Source organism: Oryx dammah, unplaced genomic scaffold (genome assembly GCF_014754425.2).
Source record: "Oryx dammah isolate SB20612 unplaced genomic scaffold, SCBI_Odam_1.1 HiC_scaffold_29, whole genome shotgun sequence".
Classification (NCBI taxonomy): domain Eukaryota; kingdom Metazoa; phylum Chordata; class Mammalia; order Artiodactyla; family Bovidae; genus Oryx; species Oryx dammah.
This window is the reverse complement of record NW_024070213.1, coordinates 17,768,966-17,794,930: the sequence shown is the minus strand read 5'-3', so window position 1 is coordinate 17,794,930 and position 25,965 is coordinate 17,768,966. Positions and strand designations below refer to the sequence as shown.

General features: G+C 43.6%; 1 protein-coding gene across 1 annotated transcript; it reads right to left on the bottom strand.

Moving 5' to 3' along the window:
- Window positions 1-5,309: 5,309 nt before the first annotated feature.
- Window positions 5,310-18,225, bottom strand: SLC2A3 (solute carrier family 2 member 3). The gene is made up of 10 exons (XM_040235086.1): window positions 18,049-18,225; window positions 15,990-16,082; window positions 15,285-15,445; window positions 14,496-14,736; window positions 13,687-13,849; window positions 13,236-13,423; window positions 9,983-10,087; window positions 9,527-9,628; window positions 8,744-8,947; window positions 5,310-7,982 (listed from the first exon to the last, which is right to left on the bottom strand). Exons 1-10 carry the CDS (start codon window positions 18,061-18,063, stop codon window positions 7,770-7,772), a joined length of 1,485 nt encoding a protein of 494 aa, XP_040091020.1. The 5' UTR covers window positions 18,064-18,225; the 3' UTR covers window positions 5,310-7,769.
- Window positions 18,226-25,965: the final 7,740 nt, after the last annotated feature.

Genomic DNA, 25,965 nt, shown 5'->3' with positions numbered 1-25,965 from the left:
ATAAAGATTAAACGTTTCACAATAAAACATTTTGGTGCTAAAAAAAAAAAAAAAAAACTGGTACCCTTACACCTTGTTGGGTATTTAACTTTAGTCCAGTTCTTAAGCACTTAACCGACAGGGTGCAATTCCTTTTAACAATTCATTCAATTTTTTAAAGGTGAGATCTGAATTTAATCTCTGAAAGCGATCCAATTTCGGTGACTCAGTCTATCAAACCACAAAACCCTGAACGATCCAGAAAAGGTAGCTAAATTCTCTTCGGGATAAGAAAGGCGGGAAGTACGGGCATTTGAAGGTCTGCTAGTTTCCGAGCATGGCCAGGATTTTAGCCAGAAAAGGCTGGCACTGAAGCGAACCGAATCCAACAGGTTTCCGAGCCGCCTGCGCCTGCGCAGTGAAGGCTCGCGGGAGGCCGCACCCCCGCCCCCAACACACACACACGGCGCGGCCAAAAGCCCCGCCTCCTGCAGGCTCCGCGCTTTGGTCCAGCGCAGCGCGGCCTCCCGTGACTGCGGCGCTGGGGAGGCGACGGACGCGGGCGTCGGGCAGCTCCTTAGGCTGGAGCGGAGGGAGCTGAGGGAGCAGGGCGGCTACTGCCGGAGGAAGAGAGACCCAGGGCGGGACCCGCAGTTTCAGCGGTGCCGCCGCCACCGTGGCCCGGGATCATGGACACTGATGCTACTAGTGTCGTTGGTGCCGTCCTTTGGGAATCGGTATCCCAAAGGACGGCGCGGTAAAGACCCAGAGCGTAGAGCCAAAGCGAGTGGGCCGAGGCCTCACCTGCGGCCCCGCCCCGAACGTCATCCGGCGGCTCAGAGGCCCCCGGGCTCTGGGCGGCTCCCTCGATCTCCCTCCTCTGTCTCACTTGCCCGGCTCTAGGGAAGACCATTCTGGCCCAGCCTCAGCTGGGACCACCCAGTTGAACTTTGGCCAAACTTCTGCAGTAAACACATTTGGGTCCCCCACCCCCACCCCCGAGTCCCCCACAAAGGCATGTTTCAACCTGAATTGCATCTGGAATCTCGTGGCTTTGGGAGCTGTGGAAGGAGCCGATTCTGTCCATCGAGGTACCGCTTCAGCCCGCCATCTAACGTGAATCCTGCCAGTTACCAATCTACTGCCTCAGCTCCAAATTCATCCTTCAGGACCTGTCTTGGGATGCTCGGAATTCTCTATAAACCGTGGCGTGTTGAGCCAATGAAGTTTTTTCAGAAGATAGTGCTAGGCGGATACTGTATAGGGAAGAGGGCTTCTGCCCGTGTCGGTGGCTATGCTGTCACGAGCCGTGTCTGATTTTTCGCGACCCCATGGACTGTAGCCCGCCAGGCTCCTCTGTCCATGGAATTTCCCAGGCAAGAATACTAGAGTGGCTGGTCATATCCTCCTCCAGGGGATCTTCCTGACCCAGTGATTGAACCCAGGTCTCCTGGATCTCCTGCAGGGGGCTGCTGCTAAGCTGCTAAGTCACTTCAGTCGTGTCCGACTCTGTGCAACCCCATAGACGGCAGCCCACCAGGCTCCCCCGTCCCTGGGATTCTCCAGGGAAGAACACTGGAGTGGGTTGCCATTTCCTTCTCCAACGCGTGAAAGTGAAGTCGCTCAGTCGTGTCCGACCCTCAGCGACCCCATGGACTGCAGCCTTCCAGGCTCCTCCATCCCTGGGATTTTCCAGGCAAGAGTATTGGAGTAGGGTGCCACTGCCTTCTCCGCCTGCAGGGGGCAGGCAGGTTCTTTACCCGCTGAACCACCACAGATCAACAGGGTAGATGAGAGAACATCTGATGGTGTCCCAGTCCCAGCCGTGAAGGCAGGATGCAAGCTCCCTCAGCCATCTTACAGTAACCCCCACCCCCACCCCACCCCCACCCCCACCTGCCCTAAGCAACCAGTCTTCACCAGGCCCCAGTCCTCTCTCCTGTTCTTGGCCTCAGGTCCTCTGAACACTCAGGTATCTAGCCACCATCTGTGGAGAGTTTGTCTCCTACTTGCCTGGGGAAGGCACACCAGCTCTGGCCTGCGCAGTCCTCTGCTAGCAGGTAAATTGTGACTGCGCCTTTTCCAGTGAGCTCAGAACCTCAGCTTTGGGGAGGTGGCCTCCCAAATTTGAACTTCCTTGGATACACTCCTTCAGCCCTGGGATACCCATACTGAGTTCTCTTACATCCTTTTTTCATTTGTTGTCATAACTTTTTTTTTTTTTTTAATTCAACTTTCCCTGTTTAGGTCAATGTGTGGTTTCAGTCTTCTTTATGTTTTTAAATTAACCAATTTATTTATGGCTGTGTTGGGTCTTCATTGCTGCACAGGCTTTTGTCTAGTTGCAGCGAGTGGGGGCTATTCTCTAGTTGCACTGCACAGGCTTCCCATTGAGGTGGCTTCTCTTGTTGCAGAGCACAGGTTCTAGAACACAGGCTCGGTAGTTGTGGCACATGGGCTTTGTTGCTCCAAGGCATGTGGGATCTTCCCGGATCAGGGCTCGAACCCTCATCTCCTGTATTGGCAATTGGATTCTTTACCACTGAGCTGCCAGGAAGCCCTTCTTTATGTTTTTAGTTGTAAAAGTTTTGATCTTGATAGAAATCAGATTCATACACTTAATAAAAATTCTATGTCAGGCAGTGTGCTAGGTGTTAACAAGACAAGGTACTTGTTTTTTGGAGCTTATTCTCTGCAGAGCGTCACTAAATCCTCATGCACAAATAGACTCAGCATTGCAAAATTCTGAGGCAGGATATTTCAAGCACAAGAGAAGTGACAAGAACCTAAGTGATCATGAACTTGATGTATAGGAGAGCTAGAAAACCAGTGAGGCTAGACTTCAGTGACCAAAGAGAGTACAAGAAATGAAGCTGAAGAAGTAAACTTTTTAGGTAAGGGAAGCAGAACTTAAAGTGTCAGGACAGTTATAAGAATGAATGAAAAGAAAAGTTGCACCAGGGTAATAGGAATAAACTGGGATGTATGGTCACCCAGTTTATAGGCCATAGCAAAGGAGTTTGGATACTATTATTTTCTTTTCTTTCTTTCTTTTTTTTTTTTTTTTACTGCTCAGACATTTCCATTTCACTTATTTATTTTGGCTGCACCCCTTAGCTTGTGGGATCTGTTCCCCAACCAAGGATCTAACCCAGACCTCTGCAGTAAAAGCACCGAAGGAATCCTAACCACTAGACACTAGGGAATTCCACATCGCCACCACCACAAAAAAACCCAAAAACCTCCGTTTTTATTTTTTGGGTGTATGGTATGTGAGGATCTTAGTTCCTCGACCAGGGATTGAATCCAAGAACATTGCAAGCTCCAAGTCTTAACCACCGGACCACCAGGAAAGTCCCTAGAAATCTTTTTAAATTTGGCTTTCTGACTTAAGTGTTGTGCTTTTGCTTTTGCTTTTGCCTTCAACACTTTTCATGATTCTCTGCTCAAGGAAATCCTGCTTGATCCTGTCGAGGACACATTTGGCTCCCATGGACCCACAATAGATCCTGCTGACATGCTTTTTCATTTCAGACCACCTCATTAGATCTTCAGATCTCACAGCATGAGGCCCCTACCATCTGTAGGCTTTGATGCTTCCCCAACCTTCTTGTAATTCTATCACCAGGAGTCCCAGACAGCCTAGTTTTGTTAGAGGTTGTGTTGTAGACAGCCAACTATGTAAGTTGAACCCTGGTCCATTCTGAAATCCTCTAGATACCATCCCCTCAAGAGCCTGGATACTATTTTAAGCGTGACTACTCTAAGTGGCTTTGAACAAGGAATTGACATGTTCTGATTTTTTAAATTATCTTTTGGCCACACCACGTAGCATATGGGATCTTCGTTCCCCAAGCTGGGATTGAACCTGTGCCCACACCTCCAGTGGAAGTGTGAATGCCTAACCACTGGACCACCAGTGAAGTCCCAACATGATCTGATTTTAAAAGAACACTCTAGTCATGTGAAGAATGAATTATAAGGAAGCAAAGGTGGAAAAAAGGAGCTAAAGCAACCAATTTTGGAGACTATGATGCACTCACTGACGGCCAGGTATTCCATCCTTTCATTCCACCCCTAACACACAGAGAACCACAGTGCAAGGTTATGTTGGGAGCGAGGAAGTCTTTATGGAGCTCCTGCTTGGGCCTCATAGAAATAAGAGAGTAGCCTTTCAGATATCTGTAGTAAATGAATGGAAACTGGGCAAGGGAGTTTCATAACTACATGAAGGAAAGCATCAAAATGTTGAGTGCCCATCATGGGTATGAGGTGTTTTCTTACATAAATTAAGTGTTGGTTGGATCAGGATGAACCTAGAGATGATCATACTGAGTGAAGTCAGACAGAGGAAGACAAATATGGCACTTATATATGTGACCTCAAAAAAAAAAAAAAGATACAAACGAGCTCATTTACAGAACAGAAACAGACTTACAGACTTCAAAAACAAATCTATGGTTAACCAAAGGGTAAACAACATGGGGAGGGAGGGATAAATTAGTTTGGGGTTAACATACACGCACTACCATATATAAAATAATAAGGATCTACTGTATAACACAGGCAACTCTACTCAATATTCAGTAGTAACCTATATGGGAAAAGAATGAAAAAGAATGGATATATATGTAACTGAATCACTTGGCTGTACACCTGAAACTAACAACATGTTAATTAGCTATTTTTGTTGTTTAGTCCTTGTCATGTCCAACTCTTTGTGACCCCCTGGACTGCTGCATGCCATACTTTCCTGTCCTTCACTTATCTTCACAAAGTCAGCTGTAGCTGAATGTGAAATAAAAATTAAAAACAAACAAACAACAGTGAATCAAATGGAGATGTAGCAGGGACCCTGCCCCTGGAGGGGTTGTGTTAAGCCAGGGTAGTAATTGATTGGAAACTATTGTACAGTGATATAAACGTGAATGTGTTCCATGTGTATACATATATATAGATGTGACATAAATGTATATATGTGATATATATACAATGTGCTTGCTCAATTGTGTCCAACTCTGCAATTCCATGGACTGTAGCCTACCAGGATCCTCTGTCCATGGGATTCTCCAGGCAAAATAGGGGTTGCTGTTTCCTACTCCAGGGAATAGCTTCCCCTCCCAGGAACTGAAACTGCATCTCTCACATCTCCTGCACTGCAGGTGGGTTCTTTACTGCTGAGCCATTGGGAAAACATAATACACATATATTATATATGTATATATATGAATACCCTGACATTAATGTAGGATGAATTTCAGAGATCAAAGACTGGAGGAGAAAGGAAATAGAAAAGAGCATAAGAGAAAAATCAGAAGAATTCTCACTGGTGAAAGCAAGCAACATAATTTATTAAGTATGCAAGGCAATGCACTAAGGCTTTTCCATTTCATCTGCGCATAATAAATGAATATGGCTATTTTCATTTGTACAAAACTCTTGTATAAGAAACTTATTTAGGTTATAACAAGTACTGAGCAGCCACACGGTGTTTAAAGCTGACTTGTTACAGAGGAAGGTCCCCCCCAACCCCCACACACACAAAAAACCAAGCCTGTGATGTTATATTATGTACATTCAGAATTTTATTTCAAAACAAAGAACCGTAGTAACAATAATAGAAAAAATCCATTTGGAAATTATTCACAACCTGGTCACTGAGAACTGGGAAAAAACCCACTGGTCTGAGTTGGAGCAGAGGTGCAGTTGGAGGACAGTCTCCCATCATGGTAAAGCCCTGTCCCAAGGCTCTGCGAGTTTTGTACCCAAAGCCTCAGCAACCAGAGGGAATGGTGAGAACTTAGAACCAAAATACTGTCATAGGCAAGGGTTTGACGGAAGGGCTTGAAATATGTAAGCACCAAAGAGGGAAAGGGAGATCAAGTAACATATGAAGGAGGGATGAAGAGCCCAGGCTCCACTTCTAAAAATACTGGATGATCCTGGAGGTGGCCATGGGCTGCAGCAAATGCAATCCCTCCATCTCAGCAAACCCTCTGGCCACCCCAGATCTATTGTCCCCTTAAGAATGCCTCCCTCTCCCCCATGATGCCCTTCCAGCGAACCCAGGAGGCATCATGTCCTGATCTCACACTCTTTCCTGTCTTCTCCTGCTGTCTGAGTGGAGAGTGAGTCCTCCACTCTCAGTCTCAACATTTAGGGAGTTCTCTCTGTCCTCTCCAACAAGGAAAGGCAGCCAGATGAGATGGAACTCTGAAGTTTCAAAGAAAACCACTGATGCAGATTCCACCCAGCAGAGGCAGTGTTGTTTACATATACACAAGTCTGAACACATTATACCCAATAGGGGCCTTAGGAACCTAACAAGATAACCAGCAACTGCTTCGTGACGGTGCACACACATTCACGCTCATGTGTGGGCCTTGCCGCACATCCACGCAGACTGTCACGTGTGGTCTACAGGAAAGTTCAAGTCCCTCAGGGGACACCCGACATAACACTATGGTAACGTGGTAACAAGGGTAACTTGACATGGTAAACAGACATAAACAAGCATGAGATGACTCTCATGTAATAACACACGTCAACTGGATAATAATCGTTCAGGAAAAAAAAAATCGTCTTCCAGCGCTGAGGTTACAAATTCCAAGTTAGCTATAAACATCTCTATTTTAAAGCTATGGCTTAAAGCAAAATAAAAGTCAACATCTAAAATCCTCTAAACAACAAACTGAAGAAATAATGAACCTCTACCAAGAACCAAGATTTTTGGTTGCTCACTTGGGAGGCTCTCCCACCAGATGGGTGATAGGAATATTTTTTTTATAAAAGTGAGTTTACTACAGAGAAAGAAGCTGCTTGGTCCAGTGAGGGGAGAGAGGATTTGTAGAAATAACCGTCCCTTCTCTGGACTCCATCCAAAATTAGAACCCATAAACCCCTATTAACTAAAATGCCCACCTTAGCAATAATCCTAGATTTCAAGTAGTACTACATATAATCTTAAACGAAGAAAAAAGTTCCAAAGGAAACCAATAGCTTCTTTATACAGGCACATGACTTTTCTGAGAAAGTTGAGAGTTTTTATCTGAAGGATAGAAATTGTTTTAAGAGGCAACGTGCAAACCTCACACACCACATCATGCATCCTTCAATCATGCATGACCTTTCTCCCTAAATCCTTCCCTTCTTATTGCACCTTAACCTCTTCGGTATCAAATCTTCCACCCTATAACCTCTCTTGAAGCACCTCCCTCTAACCTCAATTTCCTTATGCTTTCATTATTTGGTAAAATTACTTTATATTTAAAAAAATAAATATTTATGCAATAAAACCAGAAGATAAAATAAATAAAACTCAAGTTAATTTGCTCAGCAGAGCTGTATGGAAGTGAAGGAGCTCTTATGGAATCCCTCTCTGCCCTCCACTCTTAAGTGTACCTGCTTCCTGGTGAGTCTGAGGTTGGAGGAATGGCACCTTCTAGCCCATTCCCAAAAATGCCTTGAGGCAATTTTAGAACCTAAGGGAGCGGGAGCTGGCCAAGTTGTCACATACCAAGTGGCCAATCCCTCCTGAAATGAAGGTAGGTTTACTTGGTCTCTCCTGAGCTGAAGAGAATGTCCAAGAAATGAAAATTTTAAAAGCCATTGAACACAACGACTAACCCCAGCTTTGGGATCCTCTGAGCGCCCATCGAGTATGTGGATGAGAAAGGAATGGAGTAGCAGCATTCAGAAACAGTCCTGGGTTACAACCTGATGAGGTCTCCCCGCCTGCTCAGGGGGAGGTTGCTTTTCGTGACGGGAGGGAGGTGGGTAGGAGGCATGTCTTAGGCATTGGTGTCCTTCGTGGGCTGGATGCTGTTCATCTCCATGATGGGGCCTTTCTCACCGCGGGTTCCTGTCTGCACCTGCCCTTCAAAGGCTCGTGTAATTTCCTCAAAAGTCCTGCCACGGGTCTCAGGAACTTTGAAGAAGGTGAAGACCCAGAAGATAACGAGGAAGACGGTGAAGACGATGAAAACGTAGGCACCTAAGTAGAACTGGTGAAGAGATACAGAACAGAAGAGTCAGTCGGTTCCCTCACAATCGTATTTCCAATAGCCGTGAAGGCAGAACCCCCCTAGACTTCATCAAAACAGTGCAGTCTCTTCAGAGACTTTCTCATGATTTCACTGGTAACTTCCTAGATTTCTCTGCAATTTTGTGTCATTCCTTCTCCTAGTCATTAAAGCTAGCCATTTCCAAATACCTATTGAGTTTTTAGGACTTTTGATTAACATCACTATTTTTTTATTTATTTCTGGCTGCACCAGGTCTTCACTGCTGTGGCTGGGCTTTCTCTAGTTGCCGTGAGCGAGGGCTACTCTTGTTTCCGCGTGTGGGCTTCTCTTATTGTGAAGCATATGGCAGGTGAAGTCTTCCCAAACCAGGGATCGAACCCTTGTCTTCTGTTTTGGCAGGTGAATTCTTAACCAAAGAATCAGCAGAAAAGTCCTTTTGATTATTTTTTTTAAAATCTGGGTTTCTGAAAGACTCACAAAAATTGGAAATGCATCCTAGATGTCCACTGCTAGTTCCTTTATTTAACAAATCAACTCTAGGCCATTTTACAGTAGGACCTACCTCATCATTAACATCCTTTCCTCAGTGAACCTTTTGGATCAGGCCATTAATGCTGGACCAAATGATGGATTTTAGATATTGATTTGGAATCCTAAGCTTATCATTGCTATTCTGTTCCTAAGCAGAACTATGTATTAGTTGGTTTCAACAAGGGCTGGATGAGTTTTAAGTTACTTACCGTGGCCGAGGGGAAGAGCAGTCCAACCAAAAAGTTGGAGGTCCAGTTGGAACACCCGGCCACTGCCATGGCAGCTGGGCGGGGTCCCTGGCCAAAGAGTTCAGCCACAATAAACCAGGGAATGGGGCCTGGGCCAATTTCAAAGAAGGCCACGAAGACCAGGATGGCCCCAATACAGATAAAGCTCATCCAGCTGTAATTATCCTACGAGAAAGGAACAGAGGAAAGTTAATATTAAAGACAGCATGCCCAGGTAGGCGTCAGCTTCCCACAGATGAGGACTGATGTAATAATGAAAAGTTCCTTCTATCCCATGATGTAAAGGAGTTACTGGACCTAGAAACCTTGGGCTTTGTTGTTTTCCTTGTTTTTGTTTCGACTGCGCCATGTAGAATGTGGGATCTTAGTTTCCTGACCAGGGATTGAACCCTCATTCCCTGTGCTGGAAGGCAGATTCTTAACCACTGGACTGTCAAGGAAGTCCAGCAGCCTTAGGTCTTGGAATCTCAGCAGTATGATCACACATGTCATTCTGGACATTCTGAGAGGATTAATGACCTTAACATCTCTTTAAGAATGAAATGAGACCATGTATGTTACAAGCTATATGTTATATAGCTATAGGGATGACAGCAATTTAATTATCTATCTCTGAAAATCCACTTTTCTTAAACCTCTGCACCTATTGCTTCTCTCAAAGTTCACTTGTGTAATTGCCAAACCTCGACGACCCACCCCCTCACCTTTCCCCACTTCTCTCTTTCCTTTATAAAGAGTACTCACCTTTAGTAACAAAGAAATCGTCATGAGGATGGAACAAAAAGCCATCCCTCCAAGGCCAATCAGGTGTAGAGTCCTCCTCCCAGCCCTTTCCACCAAGAACACCTAAAAAAATGATTTAGAAAAAGTACCCGTGAAACAATGTCATTTTCTTTTTCATGAAGACACTATACGAGCTACTGGAAGCTGCCTGATGAGCAGCAGGATACCTGCGATAGTCACAACTGCCTCTCTTCTAGCTCTGAGTTAAGAGCATCCTCCACGGTCCCCTCTGTGCTTCCCTTTGCCCATCTTTTCATTCACCCATCATTCAATAGCTCTTTTCCCCCACGGGGAATTAGAACAAAAAAGGTTTAACTAAAAGGCAGCAGGGAGATGGAAGGACATGCCACCTATACTTGAATATGGGTACCAAGAGTTCTCCACCCTGCTTGAAAATAATCAAAACATCTGACTTACAGACACCACGGTGAAGATGGTGTTGACCACACCTGCGCCGATAGTGGCGTAGACCGGCTCCTGGACACCCGCATCTTTGAAGATTCCTGTCGAGTAGTAGAACACCTAACGGAACAAAAGGTGCTGCTGTGAAAAACAGTTGTGTGTAGCAGTTGCACTGAACCCTCAAAAAATCAACTCAAAAGTCTCCGAAGTTCAGGGGTACTTTCCAGCAATTTTTTGTTGCTGTTGTTCAATCACAGTATCTTTTCTGCAAACAAATGATCTTTTGTAACTTATTTTCTTCTTAGTTGTCTCCAACTCTAGCTACTTAGTTCCATTTTTTCCCTATGAACTATGCTCATTCTTACTGCTCCATTTAGTCTCTTCCTGAAGTCTGCTTTTAGTAACTTAGAGAGAGCAGCTTAAGTCCTGTTAAGTTTTTCAATTCTGCTTTACCGATAGACTCTTACCCCAACTCCCACCCCCACCAACAATGACAGGCATTGATGGATCAACTTGATAGTGAAGAAACAGAAGAGTAACCTCAGCCTGCTTGTTTTTAGAACCGTGGGCTGGAATTCCAGGCACTGGATCTTTACAAGTGTTTTAGTAAATAACACCAGTGATTATTTTAATTGAATGCACACTATTAAATAAGCTACAATTTATACTATTCTTATTATTTGGCCAACACTGTGCTAATGTAGGGCTGCCACAACTACCATAACTTAAGAGATGTGGAAACATTGGACTCAGACCTGAAGATAACAAGGCAACAGGATCTAGGTTGCTCAGGCTCTTAGGCTTGGTTTAGGAGTTTATGATTTCACCCAGAACATCTGCCTCCATGGCAGATTTTTTTTTTTTTTAAGCAGACTTAAAAAAAAAATTAGTGTGATACATTCTGTTTTTTTCTTTTGTTCTTATTGTTATTTATTTTTAGTTTTTGGCTGTACCATGCGGCATGTGAGATCTTAGCTCCTAACCAGGGATTGAACTCGTGCCCCCTGCATAGGAAGTGCTGAGTCTTAACCACTGGACTGTCAGGGAAAAGTTCTTTATCAGAGTTTTGATCAACATACACTTCCACATTGGGAGTGACTGTCTGCAGAAACAAGTCTTCAAAGCCCTACAGCCTAAGATAGAAACCATGTATATTTTCCAAAATAAGATTCAGGCTGTGCTCTTGGAAACTGAGATAAGTAGTGTCATCCTCATTAAAAACTGCTGCTCTGGGAGACAAGCAAGGGTGATCTAATTAAATTTTGTTTTTTAAAAAAATTCCAAGAATATTTAATAACATAAAGCTTGTAAGGAAAGATACTTGAACAGTTAAAACTAGAGATGAATAATCATGCCAATTCTCCTTCTTATATAAAAGCACACACATCAAAAACCTAACTCAGACATACACACCTCAAGCAAACTTCTTATAATAAAGTCATGCTGCCTGGAACCTTGGAGCCAGGTTAAGCTCACCCCTACATCATCCTACCGAAAGCCAGTTTTACTTTGCTGGGTAAACACTGTCCAGCCTCTTACCTTTAAGGGAGATTAGAAAACAGTCTGTTCAAAGGTAGGTTGGAAAAGTGACTTTCACCCACCATTTACTGAAGTGGAGGAGAGAAGGGGGAAGGGTCCTGCCTGCAGAGCACTCATCCATCATTTAACTTTCCCAGGGTGGTCTTTCTCTGATCCTGTTCTGCAGGGATCAGACTTGGGAGAGGCAAGCAGGTGCCTGGGGTCTAGAATTGAAGAAGGTGGCCTTCTCAGGACCTATTTTATACCTGGACACTTCCCTCTAGTCCCAGTTTCACTGTTCTGGAAAGTCCTGAGTGTACATTTTATTACAGTGGTTTTTCAAATGAGGAAATCTGAGACTGAGATCCATCGGAACCACCCAAGAGGACTTTTCAGACCATCTTCCCTCCCAGGTTCTAATGTAACAGCCTCTAATCCCTCAGGGGAAGCACAAACAAGTTTTCTTGTGGTGCGTTAGGGAGAGAGGCTAAGGACCAACTTACTATTTTAAGTTATCATGTATTTTTTGCAAAACTGCTTTGTCATAAAATGGTTTGATCACACTGATCATATTATGATGGCAAATCCTCAGCTCAAGAATTGGTACTTAGAGAGAGGTCTGTCTGCAAAAGGACAGAGGTAATATTTTATCTGCAAAAGGACAGAGGTGTAGGAATACCTTCTCTGCTCACACCCAGGACTCAAAAGAAGGAAGCAGACTTTTGCACAGAATACCATGGCTACCTGCCCGACGCTAGCTTCCATTTGGCCCCTCACTTTAAACAATCACAGTCACTATTCTAAGTTGTAAAAAAATATACACAATGGAAGGCCAGCTGTCTGGGTACCCTCATACCTCCTAATTGCTCCCTATGGCTTTACACTGATTTCAGTTTGTAAAGTCCTGGGAAAAAAACCCCAAGATGTGTCAATTCTCAGATCTGCTTGGATTACATGGCCTATGTTATCATTGATGACATCATCCAAGACAGATCAGAGTTAAAGAGAACTGGGTATTTTAAAAATGAGTGGTTGGGAATTCCCTGGTGATCCAGTGACTAGGACTTAGCAGTTTCACTGTGGTGGCCTGGTAACTCCTCACTTCCAATGCAGGGGGCACAGGTTTGATCCCCAGTTGGAGAAGTAAGATCCTGCAAGCTGAGAGGCACAGTCAAAAAGAAAATAAGCAGTCCAAAACAGAGGATGAATAAAAATTAGATAAATTATGATACTCCATAATGTTAAAAAAAATCTGGAAGAGGACAAATGTTCGTGACAAGTTCTACGACTAAGGGTGAGAAATTTTTCACTCTCTCATCTTGCCACACAAACATGTATTATAGATATAACTTTAGAAGATAAATCCAAAAGCAAGTCTAAACCTGGATAATGTGCCTTTTTTGAGAAACCACTACCAGGCAAACACTGTGGGAGACCCTGGGTATATCAGAAGGTGAGCAGCGGCCAGTGCGGTTCCCCTCTGGTCAGGCGTGTTGTTGTTTAGTCACTAAGTCATGTCTGAATCTTTGTGATGCCATGGATTGTAGCCCTCCTCTGTCCATGGGATTTTCCAGGCAAGAATAGTGGAGTGGGTTGCCACTTCCTCCTCCAGGGGATCTTCCTGACCTAGGGATCCAACCCTCATTTTCCTGAATTGGCAGGTGATTCTTTACCACTGAGTCACCAGGGAAGCTGGTCAGGTGATTCCAGTGAAATGGGCTGGACACATCTGCCCCGAATGGACACTCACCGCGTTGATCCCAGAGAGCTGCTGGGAGAGCTGGAGCATGATGGAGATAATGATGGGTTGCCGGTAGTTGGGGGCGCGGAAGAGCTCTAGCACTGTGACTTGCTTCTCCTGCGACATCCGCATACTCTCATCCTTCATCTCCTGGATATCCTGAGCCACGTCTTCGGTGCCCCAGAGTCTCTGAAGGACTGCAGAAGAGGAGAGGTCACAGATAAGGTGCTGGAATGCCTTGCCCCCATGAGACAGCTGGGAAAATGCCACTCTGAGGAGCCCTGTGTCTGGCCTGAACTTGCCTTCTCACCCCTCACCCCCTGTGACTCAGAGTAATCAGATAATTCTCCACTCAGGTTCTGAAGGGTAGGGAAAGGAGATGGCGAGAACCAGATCCAAAACCCTCATCTTAAAACAAACCACAGTCTTGAGGTTCCTACAAAGCACGAAGGATACTCACTCTCCTTTGCCTTCTCCTCCTCCTTTCTGTTAATGAGCAAGAATCTAGGACTTTCAGGGCAAAATGGAAGGGCAGCGCACTGGATGATGGCTGGTAAGATGGTGAAGCCCAGGAGCAGAGGCCAGAGATCTTCAGTCCCCAAGATGACTTTTAGACCAAAGATCTAGAAACCAAAGACAATACTATAAATTCCATACTTTATAGGCCACATGCTTAGTTGCTCAGTCATGTCTGACTCGTTGCGACCCTTTAGACTGTAGCCCCCCAGGCTCCTCTGTCCATGGGATTCTCTAGGCAAGAATACTGGAGTGGGTTGTCATTTCCTCCTCCAGGGGAACTTCCCAATCCAGGGATCAAACCGGAGTCTCCTGTGTCTCCTGCACTGCAGGTAGATTCTTTATCCACTGAGCCATTGGGAAAGCCACAAATTGATTAAAAAAAAAAAAAAAGTTCAGAAAATCACCTGGCCTTCTATCACAGGGAAAGATAGCTTTTTCTTTTTCTACCCTACCTGTTTCCTTACCCATCTATGGGCGCTAGTAATATTAATATCTGAAACATACGCAGCTGAATAAGTGCCAGACATTTTTTGTAAAAATTGAAGCATGGTTGATTTAAGTACCAATGTACAGCAAAGTGATTCAGTTATATATATACATATACAAAACCTTTTTTTAATATTCTTTTCCATTGTGTTTACCATAGAATATTGAATATAGTTCCCTGTGCCACACTTTATTTTTGGTGACTTTATCTGTGTAAATTCATTTAATGAGCCATGAATGAACACTCAATAAGTTCTAGAGTACCTGGGCCACCAGAATTCCGATAACGATGCCCAGCTGGTTGAGAGTACCAAAGGCACCCCGCAGGGCAGTAGGGGAGATCTCTCCAATGTACATGGGCACGAATCCTGTGCAGAGTCCGCAGAAGAGGCCGATAATCAGTCGGCCCAAAATCAGCATTTCAACTGACTCTGCTATTTTGCAGAATCCCATAAGGCAGCCGCCAGCTATGGCCAACAGGTTGACAATAAGCATTGAGTTGCGCCTGGAAGATTAAACAAAGATAAGGGAAATTTGCTAAACAGAGTCCACCTCTCCCCTTCATTCCTAGTCACTCTACCATTCTCCAGGCTCATACATCTTTTGGTCAAACTTTTCCACTTTCTAGTTATCAGAACATATCTGATTGCGATAATCAGGACTGATGGTTCCTACACCTCGGCTTACATGAGACTCACCTAGAGAACTTGTTGCAGAGTTTCTCCTCTACGTCTTAGCTATCAGGTAGGATTTTAGGAAGCACTTCAAGGCCATTTGTTCTCAAAGTTATCCACAAACTAACAGCATCCATCAGCTAGAAATTTTCTAGAAATTAAAACTGTCCCACTCCACCCCAGATTCATCATTACGCCTTAATGTGGCTGGGGGGTGGGGAAGGAGGATGGAGACTAGTCTGTGGGATTGGTTTTCCCTTGATGGGAATGTCACAGGCTTTCTATTCAAATGCACCATCACCTCCCTGCTCTAAGCCTCAGTGCTTGTCTTCAGTGCAACAGGTATAGCCCCCTTCCTTGCACAGTTTCTGGTCAATACCTGCCAAATCGGTTGACAAAGAGTCCGACGGAGAAGGAACCAATCATACCACCCACGGAGAAGATGGCCACAGACAAGGACCACAGGGATGTGAGGAGCACGCTGGATGGGGGCGTTTCTGACCGTTCTTCCAAAGTGTAATTGAGAAAGTCTTTTATGATCTGCCAGTTAAAATGGGTGGTGGGAGAAAAGACCATTACAGTTGGATGAGAAAAGACACAAACACTCAGGATCTTCCCCTCCCTAAGAGAACTGTGTTCCAGTTACTTTCTAGGTAGAGAGTCGAGGGAATAAATAGATGGCAATGGAAGAGACAGCTAACACTGGAGTTCATGTTACCAGATCTGAATAACTTAGCTGTCCTGAAAATGCCAGTAGGTAGTAGTACTGATGTACTTCTGTTCAGGGATGACTTCACACCGCACCCCTGCGCCCCGACTTTGTAACTAACCTCTAGGGTACAATAAGGGAAGTGTGTCACCGGAGGGTGAGAGGATGAACAGACCCAGCCTAGGGTGCAGGGACCCCTGCCCTGAGCCTCTTGCTTTGATCAATGATTCAATTAGATCCCCACCAATATCATGCCCCTTCTCAGTCTTAGCCAAGTGAGCTACCAAGTCTGTCTAAGCATGATAATTCTGGAAACCCTACCTAAAGGAATACTTTCCCCATTCCAAACTCAAACTCTTGATGCCTGGCACTCACCGCCTCAGGAGCATTGATGACTCCAGTGTTGTAGCCAAACTGGAAAGAGCCTATGGTAGCAACCGAGATGGCGAAGATCAGAGGTGTGGTGACCTGGGGGGAGGGTAGAGAAGAACCCTTAAAATTCCTTAAAATTCTTGATCCATGACTGGCTCTTATTAAGGAGAACGCACCATGAGATTTTTGCACCTTGTTTTATGCCCTGGATACGTTCCAGTGCCTCCCAGTTTACAGTTTCTGGGAACTTGAATTTGTATTCTGCTGTTATCTGAAAACTATATAAATCTTCATTAGGTTGAACTGGTTCATAGTGCTTTTCAGGTCTACCACATTCTTCTACTTTTCTGTATATTCATTCTATTAATTTTTGAGTTTGATATTGAAAATTCCAACTAAAAATCTTGATATATCTACTTAAAAAAATTTTAATATATAGTGGAACTATATGTAACTTTGTTCTGTATTTTCCAAGTCTCCTGTAAATGTGTTATTTATACTTTCATAATTTAAAAAAGAGAGAGAAATACCATGAAGATAAAATTTTAAAAAAGAAAAAAAAAAGAGATTTATGTACTAGAACTCAGCTGGTTGGTAGTATGAAAACAACAATTTAACCGTTTAGGTAGTGAATAAGGAACACAAAAGAACTGAAGAGCTTATCTGGTGATATAGATGAGCATGAAGAGTAAACCTGGGGAAATTCTGGAAAGAAAATTTTGGAAGGGACAAGTTAGGAGAACTGGGTTAGTCCGTTTGTAAGTATTCAAAGAGCAGCCCCAGGTAAATCCCCAGGCAAGCACAGAATTGTGCTCAGGGATAGAAGAAACTGAGGGCAGACTGCAAAGCCTTAGGATTGTCGAGAACAGATTACTCTGCGACCAGCTAGAGCCAGTGTAGGCTCACCCGTACCCCAAATTCCACAAAAGCAAGAGTGCTAGTGATGTGTCGTCATCACCAGGCTGCTCGCAACTCTGGGTCACAGAATCTGCAGGATCCGCCCGCCGTACCACCGTACCCTTCCTTGGTCCCATCTGAAATTCTTCCCGTTCACTTAAAGAGGTACTGCTATCCCCCACCCACCCACCAGGGGGCGAGAACAAGCTGACTCCCAATCCAAAATGGAGACATTTTGTGAGGGGGCTGTGCTGAAATCAACCCAGTCATCACTCACCTTGTCGGGGATAATTCTAGTAGGTGTGATCTTAATTTCCACCCCAGGAGAGCTCAATTTTTATGCCCGAGAGCTCCCCGCCCCCGCCAACCTTTTCTCATCTTAAACTCCTTCCCTATCAAGTCAGGCAGTGGCAGGCCTGGAGTTAACAGTTCCCCAAATTGACCTTGCCTCCACCGGCATCTAAGTACCCCCGAGGCCAGCGGGGGCAGCGCTTTCTACTTCATCCACTCCTTTTAGTAGAAACCTCTTATTTTCTCTCATCATTTAACTCCTGAGGGCCCTCCTACTTTTCCATCCCTTCTCCCATCTTTTATTTTCAGATAAATTACCTTAGTGAAAATGCCTTTCTCCCAACAAATACCGCATCCACAACACACAATAATATATTAATATACTGTGCGCTTACAATCATGGAATTCTCTCTCCTTAGGTAATTCAGGTAATCCCACAAGTCACAGAACAGATGACGGCTGGACATCGACCCGGCACCCCCAAAACAAACCTCAGGTCTTTTCAAGGTCTAAAGCATCAACACCCACCATACGCCCCCGATCTCCTGAACGCTCAACTTCACATCCTCAAAAGCATGTAACTGTATTAAAGAAAACACACACACACACACCCATGTGTGTAATACAAACACAACTTCTCCAGGTGACTTTTCCCACACCAAGAAGATGAATGGAACTGGGATAAATCCTTTATAGGACATGACATCCGAAAAGAACTGTGAAAGTGCGGCACTGCTGGCTGGGAGAGCAATGGGAAAGGCTTCCAGATTGCTAGGTGACTCTGCGTAACAGAGCTCAGCCAACGCTGGTATAGCTTGCCTTTCCGAGTGCATCCCAAGCCGGCAAAAATAACCGGTAACCGTATCGCTCTTACCTTCGTGGTCCCCATGGCCCTAATTTCTTTTCAAATCTTCGATAAAGATCTAGGAGTGGGACTCCAGAGACCCCGCTTCCAGGCAGCAAAACCTCCAAAATGTCCTCTAACGGCAGCAAGTTTTCCTCCAGGTCCTCAGTAGCGAGCCTATAGCTCATGCGCCTATATAAGCTTCGGAGAGGGCGGAGCCCGGGAGACAAGCCCCCAGCCCCACCCTACCCGCCTCCAATCTTTGGAGCTCCTCGTAAGTGTAGACCTCAAACACTGCCCCCTCCCTAGGCAACACCCCCCAACCCACCCCTCAAGCCTGCTTTTGAAAACCACATCCTGCCCCCACCCTACTCAATTTTTTTTTTTTTAAAGCTTCTCCTCCTTCCCCGTTTTAAGAGCACGTTTCACAGACAAAATGCTACCAGAAAAAGCCTGGAGGGAGGGCAGATACACTTTATTTTTTGCTCTCGCAAGTGCTCAGAATTGAATCAATCCGTAAAAAGATGAGAATAAAGGCTATCCGTATTCGGCAAAGGTGGCTGGATGTGAACAGAAAACATTCATAATCCTATGACTTTATCAGCTGCTCTTTGATTGCAGGCTGTGTCTACAATCTTGGAGAGGCGGGGAAGGACAGTCTGGAGAAGGAAAGCCAAAGAAGGAAGAATTGGAAGAGCTTTTGGCTCCACTTGTCCTCTGACTTAGCATAGTCTCTCCTGGGAGAAAACCTGAATATCCAGGAGCCAAACCAACTCTTCCTGGGTTCCAGGAAGCAGAGAATCAGCTGGCCTGGGACACAATCCAAACTCCTGAAAATGTTGTTCACCAGCTTCCCACCCAGCTGAATCCCACCCACTCTGCAGTGTTTTGCCCCTAGTCCCATGTTGACAACATCTAGAGAGAGAACAACTGTAAGGTTCCATTAAACAGGTATTTTATTTGCAGAGCACAAACTGTGTATCAGAAAGAAGTTGGGGATTCATCAGTAGAGAAGATCAAAAAGTCCAGGCCCTCAGGAATCGACAGTGCTCCCCTTCTTCCACTTAAAACATTCAAGAGGGACCAGGGCAACTGCTTCTTACACAACTGGAGAGAACTGCCAACATCCTATTCCTTCTGGACTGTGAGAGAAAAGTGTGAGATACACATCTGATTTCCAAGCCATACAAGAGAAGTGAGCAAGATGAGGAGGAAAAAGATAGAAGGAAAATGAGAGCAGAGGAAGATGAAGGAAAATAAAAGGCCAGTGAAGTGGCTCCCATGTGAGAGTAAAGGAAGGGGGACAGTTTAGTTGTAGTTAAAGAGTTGGGTGAGCAATTATATCAGGCCTTTAGGGTGGGAAATTATCAATAGTCAAGTTCCCAATGCCTATTAATCTGTAGCCTAGCAACCCCAGCAGGGGAAGAGGGGGCGGGGTGGCAGAAGCAGGTGAAGAGGTAGAATTTGGCTGGAGGAGTCACTGCTGATAGTGCATCTTCCTTTGGGGTTTTGGTTGGGCACCTGGAATCCAAACTGACACTACTGGGCCTGAAACAAACCACCTCATGTGGTCTGTCCTTAATGAGGATAAAAAAAAACCCAACTGAAATATAATTGACTGACATTTTTATATTAGTTTTAGGTGTACAACATACTGATTCGGTATTTTTTATTATTTTGTGGGGGTAAAAGTTTTTTGTTTTTATTTTTTTAAACTTTTTCTTCTATATTGGAGTATAGCCGATTAACAATGTTGTGATAGTTTCAGGTGGACAGAGAAGAGAACTCAGTCACACCTGATTTGATATTTATATACGTTACAAAATTATCACCACTAAATGAAGGTATTATTCAGTCTGGCTGTTAGCGGAGAAAACTGGCGATGAGTGAAACGTGACTTCCAAAAAAACCTTCCCATGAGTCCTGCCTCCCCTCCCCCGCGTCACCCCCCTGTATTCCAGGAAACCCTGAGCCAGGAGGCCCCTTTAGTTACCACAGCAACTGAGTTTAGCAGCCTAAGGACAAAGAATATCCTGTATGGCAGCGCTGCCAGCAGAAATTCAATCTAAGCCATTTATATAAGTTTTCTAAGTGACCACATTAAAATTTTTAAAAGAAAGACATTAGAAAGAAGAATTGATCTTCATAATTATTTTATTTGAACTGATAGCCAAAATAATACTATTTGAACAAATAATGTAGGTATATATATTAATATATATTAAGATAGTTTACTTTTTTTTCCCTAGTAAGTCTTTGAAATCCAGTGTATACATTTCGTTTACGACACATCTCCATCATAGACTCTGTTTTCTACAGCTACAGTAATAAGTCATTCTAATCAAAACAACAAAGCTGTGTTTGATGGGAAAATATTTTCTATTTTCAGCTGCTTCAATTATAAATGTACTAAAATGAGCAGTTCAGATGCTCGGTCCCTCCTCAGTCCTGCCAGTCTTGTACGTGCTCATCGGCACAAGGAGGCTGGAGACTGGACCCTGAAGGTTCACACAGAGATGCGTGTCTTTTTCTTCATTCTTTTTTAATCTTTGATTTTTATTTATTATTTGTGTCAGAATATCATTCTTTTTTTTTTGTCCGCACAGTTTGTGGGATCCTAGTTCCTTGTCCAGCGATTGAACCCCTACCTTCAGCAGTGAAAGCGCAGAGTCGGTACCACGGCACCACCAGGGAATTCCCTCACCATGTCATTCTTAGCTGTAAATCACTTTGTCTTTATTTCTTCTTTTCATTTGCTTTAGAATGATGTTTTCTTTACTGTTTTGCAAGAGCAAATGGCACCAGCGAAAGAAAAAAATAGGTCTTTCGGACCCCTTCATCCACTCAGAGCAGGCTCCAATGTGATTCCAGGAGAATTATTTTCCCTGTATTTATTGAAAGGACAGATGAAATCATTGTAAAGGCCTAGAATTATATCCGTCTCAAATGATTTGTATAAAATCAGAGTAGTGAAACAATTCCCAGGGTCAAGTTTTAGATGTCTGAAACCTGTAGGTTTTTCCTTCTTGCCAGAAGAGGAGGGAGGGTGAAAGGGAGGGAGACCTGAAACCTGCTTGCGGTGGCTAAACTCAAACTGCCTTTAAGAAAGTGGCTAAGTGGCTGAGAGGGATAGAGCAAACTCTGTTTGTTTGTTTTTTTTTAATGGTATTTTTAAACGGTAAAAACTGAAATTCAACGGGATCTCAAGAATTTAAGAGTAGGCTGAGCATATTGAGACAATGCTCCTTGAGCAGGTGGGTTTCTCAGAAACCTGATCAGGAACCTGACTTGTCCCCAAGGTGACAGGGACCTCTCAGTTAAGCAATCCTCATCCTGGGCCACAGATAACAGTTGCTCAAGACGACTGTTTGCTGGGAAAGTGTTGGGGGGATTGGTTGCGGGGGCTGGAGTCTTGGGGGCACTTTGGAAGCAGGCAGCACTAGCTTCCAAGCTCCATGCAGTCAGGAGCCACAGCTCAGACAAGCAGCCTCTAGGAAGTAAGCCAGGGAGGCCAGCAAACTGTCCTACAGTGGGTCTCCTGTGTCATTTAATTCCTGTGTGGTGTTTTTCCACCTTTACTGAAAACAGGAGGAAGCATCAGGGTGGATAAATTTCAAAATGGAATCTGTTGGGGAGGAATTGGCATGAAATCCCTGCTTAATAGTTTAAGGGAGGTCAGCTTAGAAGAATGGGGATCATGATCTGAAATCTCTTAGATCCAGATGCAAGTATTTGCCACCGAGAATCTCAACCCCAGTTTCGGGTTCCTTTGTGGGAAGATGTTTGGAAATGCGATAACTAAGCAGGAAAACAAATAGATCCCAAATCCTAAAGCCTGGAAACAAAAGGGCTGTAAACACGTTTACCTTGTCAAGATAAAGACAGGGAAAACTACCTCTTCAACAGAACAATGTAAATGCTATTTCAAGGCCCAACAAAAAAGCTAGTGACTGCTTTGAAGATATCCAAAGTTAATTCTACTCTTTGCTAGTATTTGTAATATTCCTCCTAAAGAACAACTTTTGATCTGGATGTTATTTATTAATCTTCTTTTATTAGGCTAGGTGTAGATGGAGTTGATTGTGAATCTGAAAACACTACTTATTTTCAGAGTAGAAAATAAAACTCTCAGGGTGAAGAAAGAAAAAATTTGAGAAATGTTGATTTTCCTGTCTAAACAGGGTTTCAACCATTTATCATTTCAATTGATCCTTAAGGACCTAATCCCATCTCCCAGATCCTTATGATTTTCTTCTGCTCCTCCAACATCTTCAAAAGTTAATCTCTCACACACCAGTACTAGATGAATTACCTTAAATCAAAAATATCTGACACGACTGAAGTGACTTAGCTTCACACAAAGAGACTAGCATGCACACAAACCAAAATATAATCACATCATCTCCTAATCAAGTCACTTCAACACGTTATTGAATAATCTAGATCAGTGCTGACTGTTAGGAATATAATGTGAGTCACATATGAAATTAAAATTTTTCCAGTAGCCACATATAAAAAAATGAAAAAAATTAGTGGCCACTTTTAATATTATACTTTATTTAGCTTAATATGCCCTCAGTTCAGTTCAGTTCAGTCGCTCAGTTGTGTCTAACTCTTTGCGACCCCATGGACTCCTGCGCACCAGGCCTCCCTATCCATTACCAACTCTCGGAGTTTACTTAAACTCATGTTCAGTGAATCAGTGATGCCCACAACCATCTCATCCTCTGTTGTCCCCTTCTCCTCCTGCCTTCATCAATCTTTTCCAGCATCAGAGTCTTTTCAAATGAGTTAGCTCTTTGCATCAGGATGCCAAAGTATTGGAGTTTCAGCTTCAACATCAGTCCTTCCAACAAACATTCAGGGCTGATTTCCTTTAGGATGGGCTGGTTGGATCTCCTTGCAGTCCAAGGGACTCTCAAGAGTCTTCTCCAACACCACAGTTCAAAAGCATCAATTCTGTGCTCAGCTCTCTTTATAGTCCAACTCTCATATCCATACATGATTACTGGAAAAACCATAGCCTTGACTAGACATTTGTTGGCAAAGAAATGTCTCTGCTTTTTAATATGCTATCTAGGTTGGTCACAGTTTTTCTTCCAAGGAGTAAGCGTCTTTTAATTTCATGGCTGGAGTCACCATCTGCAGTATTTTGGAGCCCCCCCAAATTAACTGTCACTGTTTCCACTATTTTCCCATCTATTTTCCATGAAGTGATGGGACCAGATGCCTTGATCTTAGTTTTCTGAACGTTGAGTTTTAAGCCAACTTTTTTACTCTCCTCTTTCACTTTCATCAAGAGGCTCTTTAGTTCTTCTCCACTTTCTGCCATAAGGGTGGTTTCATTCGCATATCTGAGGTTATTGGTATTTCTCCCGGCAATCTTGATTCCAGCTTGTGCTTCTTCCAGCCCAGCATTTCTCATGATGTACTCTGCATACAAGTTAAATAAGCAGGATGACAATATACAGCCTTGACGTACTCCTTTTTCCATTTAGAACCAGTCTGTTGTTCCATGTCCAGTAATAACTGTTGCTTCCTGACCTGCATACAGATTTCTCAAGAAGCAGGTCAGGTCGCCTGGTATTCCCATCTCTTGCACAATTTTCCACAGTTTGTGGTGATTCACACAGTCAAAGGATTTGGTATAGTCAGTAGAGCAGAAATAGATGTTTTTCTGGAACTCTCTTCCTTTCTCCATGATCCAGTGGATGTTGGCAATTTGATCTCTGGTTTCTCTGCCTTTTCTAAATCCAGCTTGATCATCTGGAAGTTCACGATTCATGCATGTACTGTTGAAGCCTGGCTTGTAGAATTTTGAGCATTACTAGAGTGTGAGATGAGTGCAATTGTGTGGTAGTTTGAGCATTCTTTGGCATTGCCTTTCTTAGGGATTGGAATGAAAACTGACTTTTTCCAGTCCTGTGGCTACTGCTGAATTTTCCAAATTTGTTGGCATACTGAGTGCCGCACTTTCACAGCATCATCTTTTCGGATTTAAAAGAGCTCAACTGGAATTCCATCACCTCCACTAGCTTTGTTTGTAGTTATGCTTCCTAAGGCCCACTTGACTTCTCATTCCAGGATGTCTGGCTCTAGGTGAGTGATCACACCATCGTTTATCTGGGTTATGATCTTTTTTGTATAGTTCTTCTGTGTATTCTTGCCACCTCTTCTTAATATCTTCTGCTTCTGTTAGGTCCCTACCATTTCTGTCCTTTTTTGTGTCCATCTTTGCATGAAATGTTCCCTTGGTATCTCTAATTTTCTTGAAGAGATGTCTAGTCTTTCCCATTCTCGTGTTTTCCTCTACTTCTTCGCACTGATCACTGAGGAAAGCTTTCTTATCTCCCCTTGCTATTCTTTGGAACTCTGCATTCAGATGGGTATATCTTCCCTTTTCTCCTTTCCCTTTAGCTTCTCTTCTTTTCTTAGCTATTTTAAGCCCTCTTCAGACAACTATTTTGCCTTTTTGCATTTCTTTTTCTTGGGGATGGTCTTGATTACTGCCTTTTGTACAATGTCACGAACCTCTGTCCATAGTTCTTCAGGCACTCTGTCTATCAGATCTAATCCCTTGAATTTATTTGTCACATCCACTGTATAATCATAAGGGATTTGATTTAGGTCATACCTGAATGGTCTAGTGGTTTTCCCTACTTTCTTCAACTTAAGTCTGAATTTGGCAATAAGGAGTTCATGATCTGAGCCACAATTAGCTCCCGGTCTTGTTTTTGCTGACTGTATAGAGCGTCTCCATCTTTGGCAGCAAAGAATATAATCAATCTGATTTCAGTATTGACCATTTGGTGATGTCCATGTGTAGAGTCATCTCTTGTGTTGTTGGAAGGGGGTGTTTACTATGACCAGTGCGTTCTCTTAGAAAAAGTGTTAGCCTTTCCCCTGCTTCTTTCTGTACTCCAAGACCAAACTTGCCTGTTATTCCAGGTATCTCTTGACTTCTACTTTTGCATTCCAGTCCCCTATGATGAAAAGGACATCTTTTTGGGGTGTTAGTTCTAGAAGGTCTTGTAGGTCTTCATAGAACCGTTCAACTTCAGCTTCTTCAGCATAACGGGTTGGGACATAGACTTGGATTACTGTGATATCGAATGGTTTGCCTTGGAAACGAACAGAGATCATTCTGTTGTTTTTGAGATTGCATCCAAGTACTGCATTTAGGACTCTTTTGGAAAACAATTACCATATCAGTTAATATGCATTATCTACTAATGACTCTGATGGGACACAAATAATTCATAAATGAGAAAATAACTTGCCTAGGCTGACATACATAGTTGGCACATGTTATTGACCAGATTTGAACCTAGACAGTCAGGCTCCAAAGTCTTTGCTTTTCAAAATCACATATATTCCCTATCCTTACAGTCACTCAGTCTTATTTCTACTATTCTTCCACATATACCTTTATGTTTCAACTATACCTAACAAGTATTTAAATAAACCATCTGTGTTTGTTTGCCAGGGCTGGGTGATTTAATGAGAAATATTTGTGGTCTTTGTCTCCATGTCTGGTATAAAAATTTCCTAAAACACTTGGAATTTCCGGAGTGGTAGGAATGTCTGTTATTCATAAGGAGCCCTTTGGGCCACACCTAAATTTATGCACATGAAGTGATTCAAATGTGTGGCTCTCAGATAGCCTAAGGACGGAGCTGGTCACCAGAGAGATCAAATGGTTATGGGACTAACACTTTTAGCACTACTCACTGACCTCTTGGGCTGCAAGGAGATTAAACCAGTCAATTCTAAAAGAAATCAACCCTAAATATACATTAGAGGGAATGTTGCTGAAGCTGAAGCTCCAATACTTTGGCCACCTGATGAGAAGAGCTGTCTCACTGGAAAAGACTCTGATGCTGGGACAGACTGAAGGCAAAAGGAGCAGGGGGCGGCAGAGGATGAGATGGTTTGAAAGCAATTACC

Bases quoted from the DNA above. Each gene is read 5' to 3' on its own strand.
- SLC2A3 (XM_040235086.1), bottom strand. The intron at 14,737-15,284 runs GTATTGACCAGA...TTAATCTTCCAG, and splicing joins TTTGTCAACCGATTTGGCAG to GCGCAACTCAATGCTTATTG. The intron at 7,983-8,743 runs GTAAGTAACTTA...TCTCTTCACCAG, and splicing joins TGCTCTTCCCCTCGGCCACG to TTCTACTTAGGTGCCTACGT.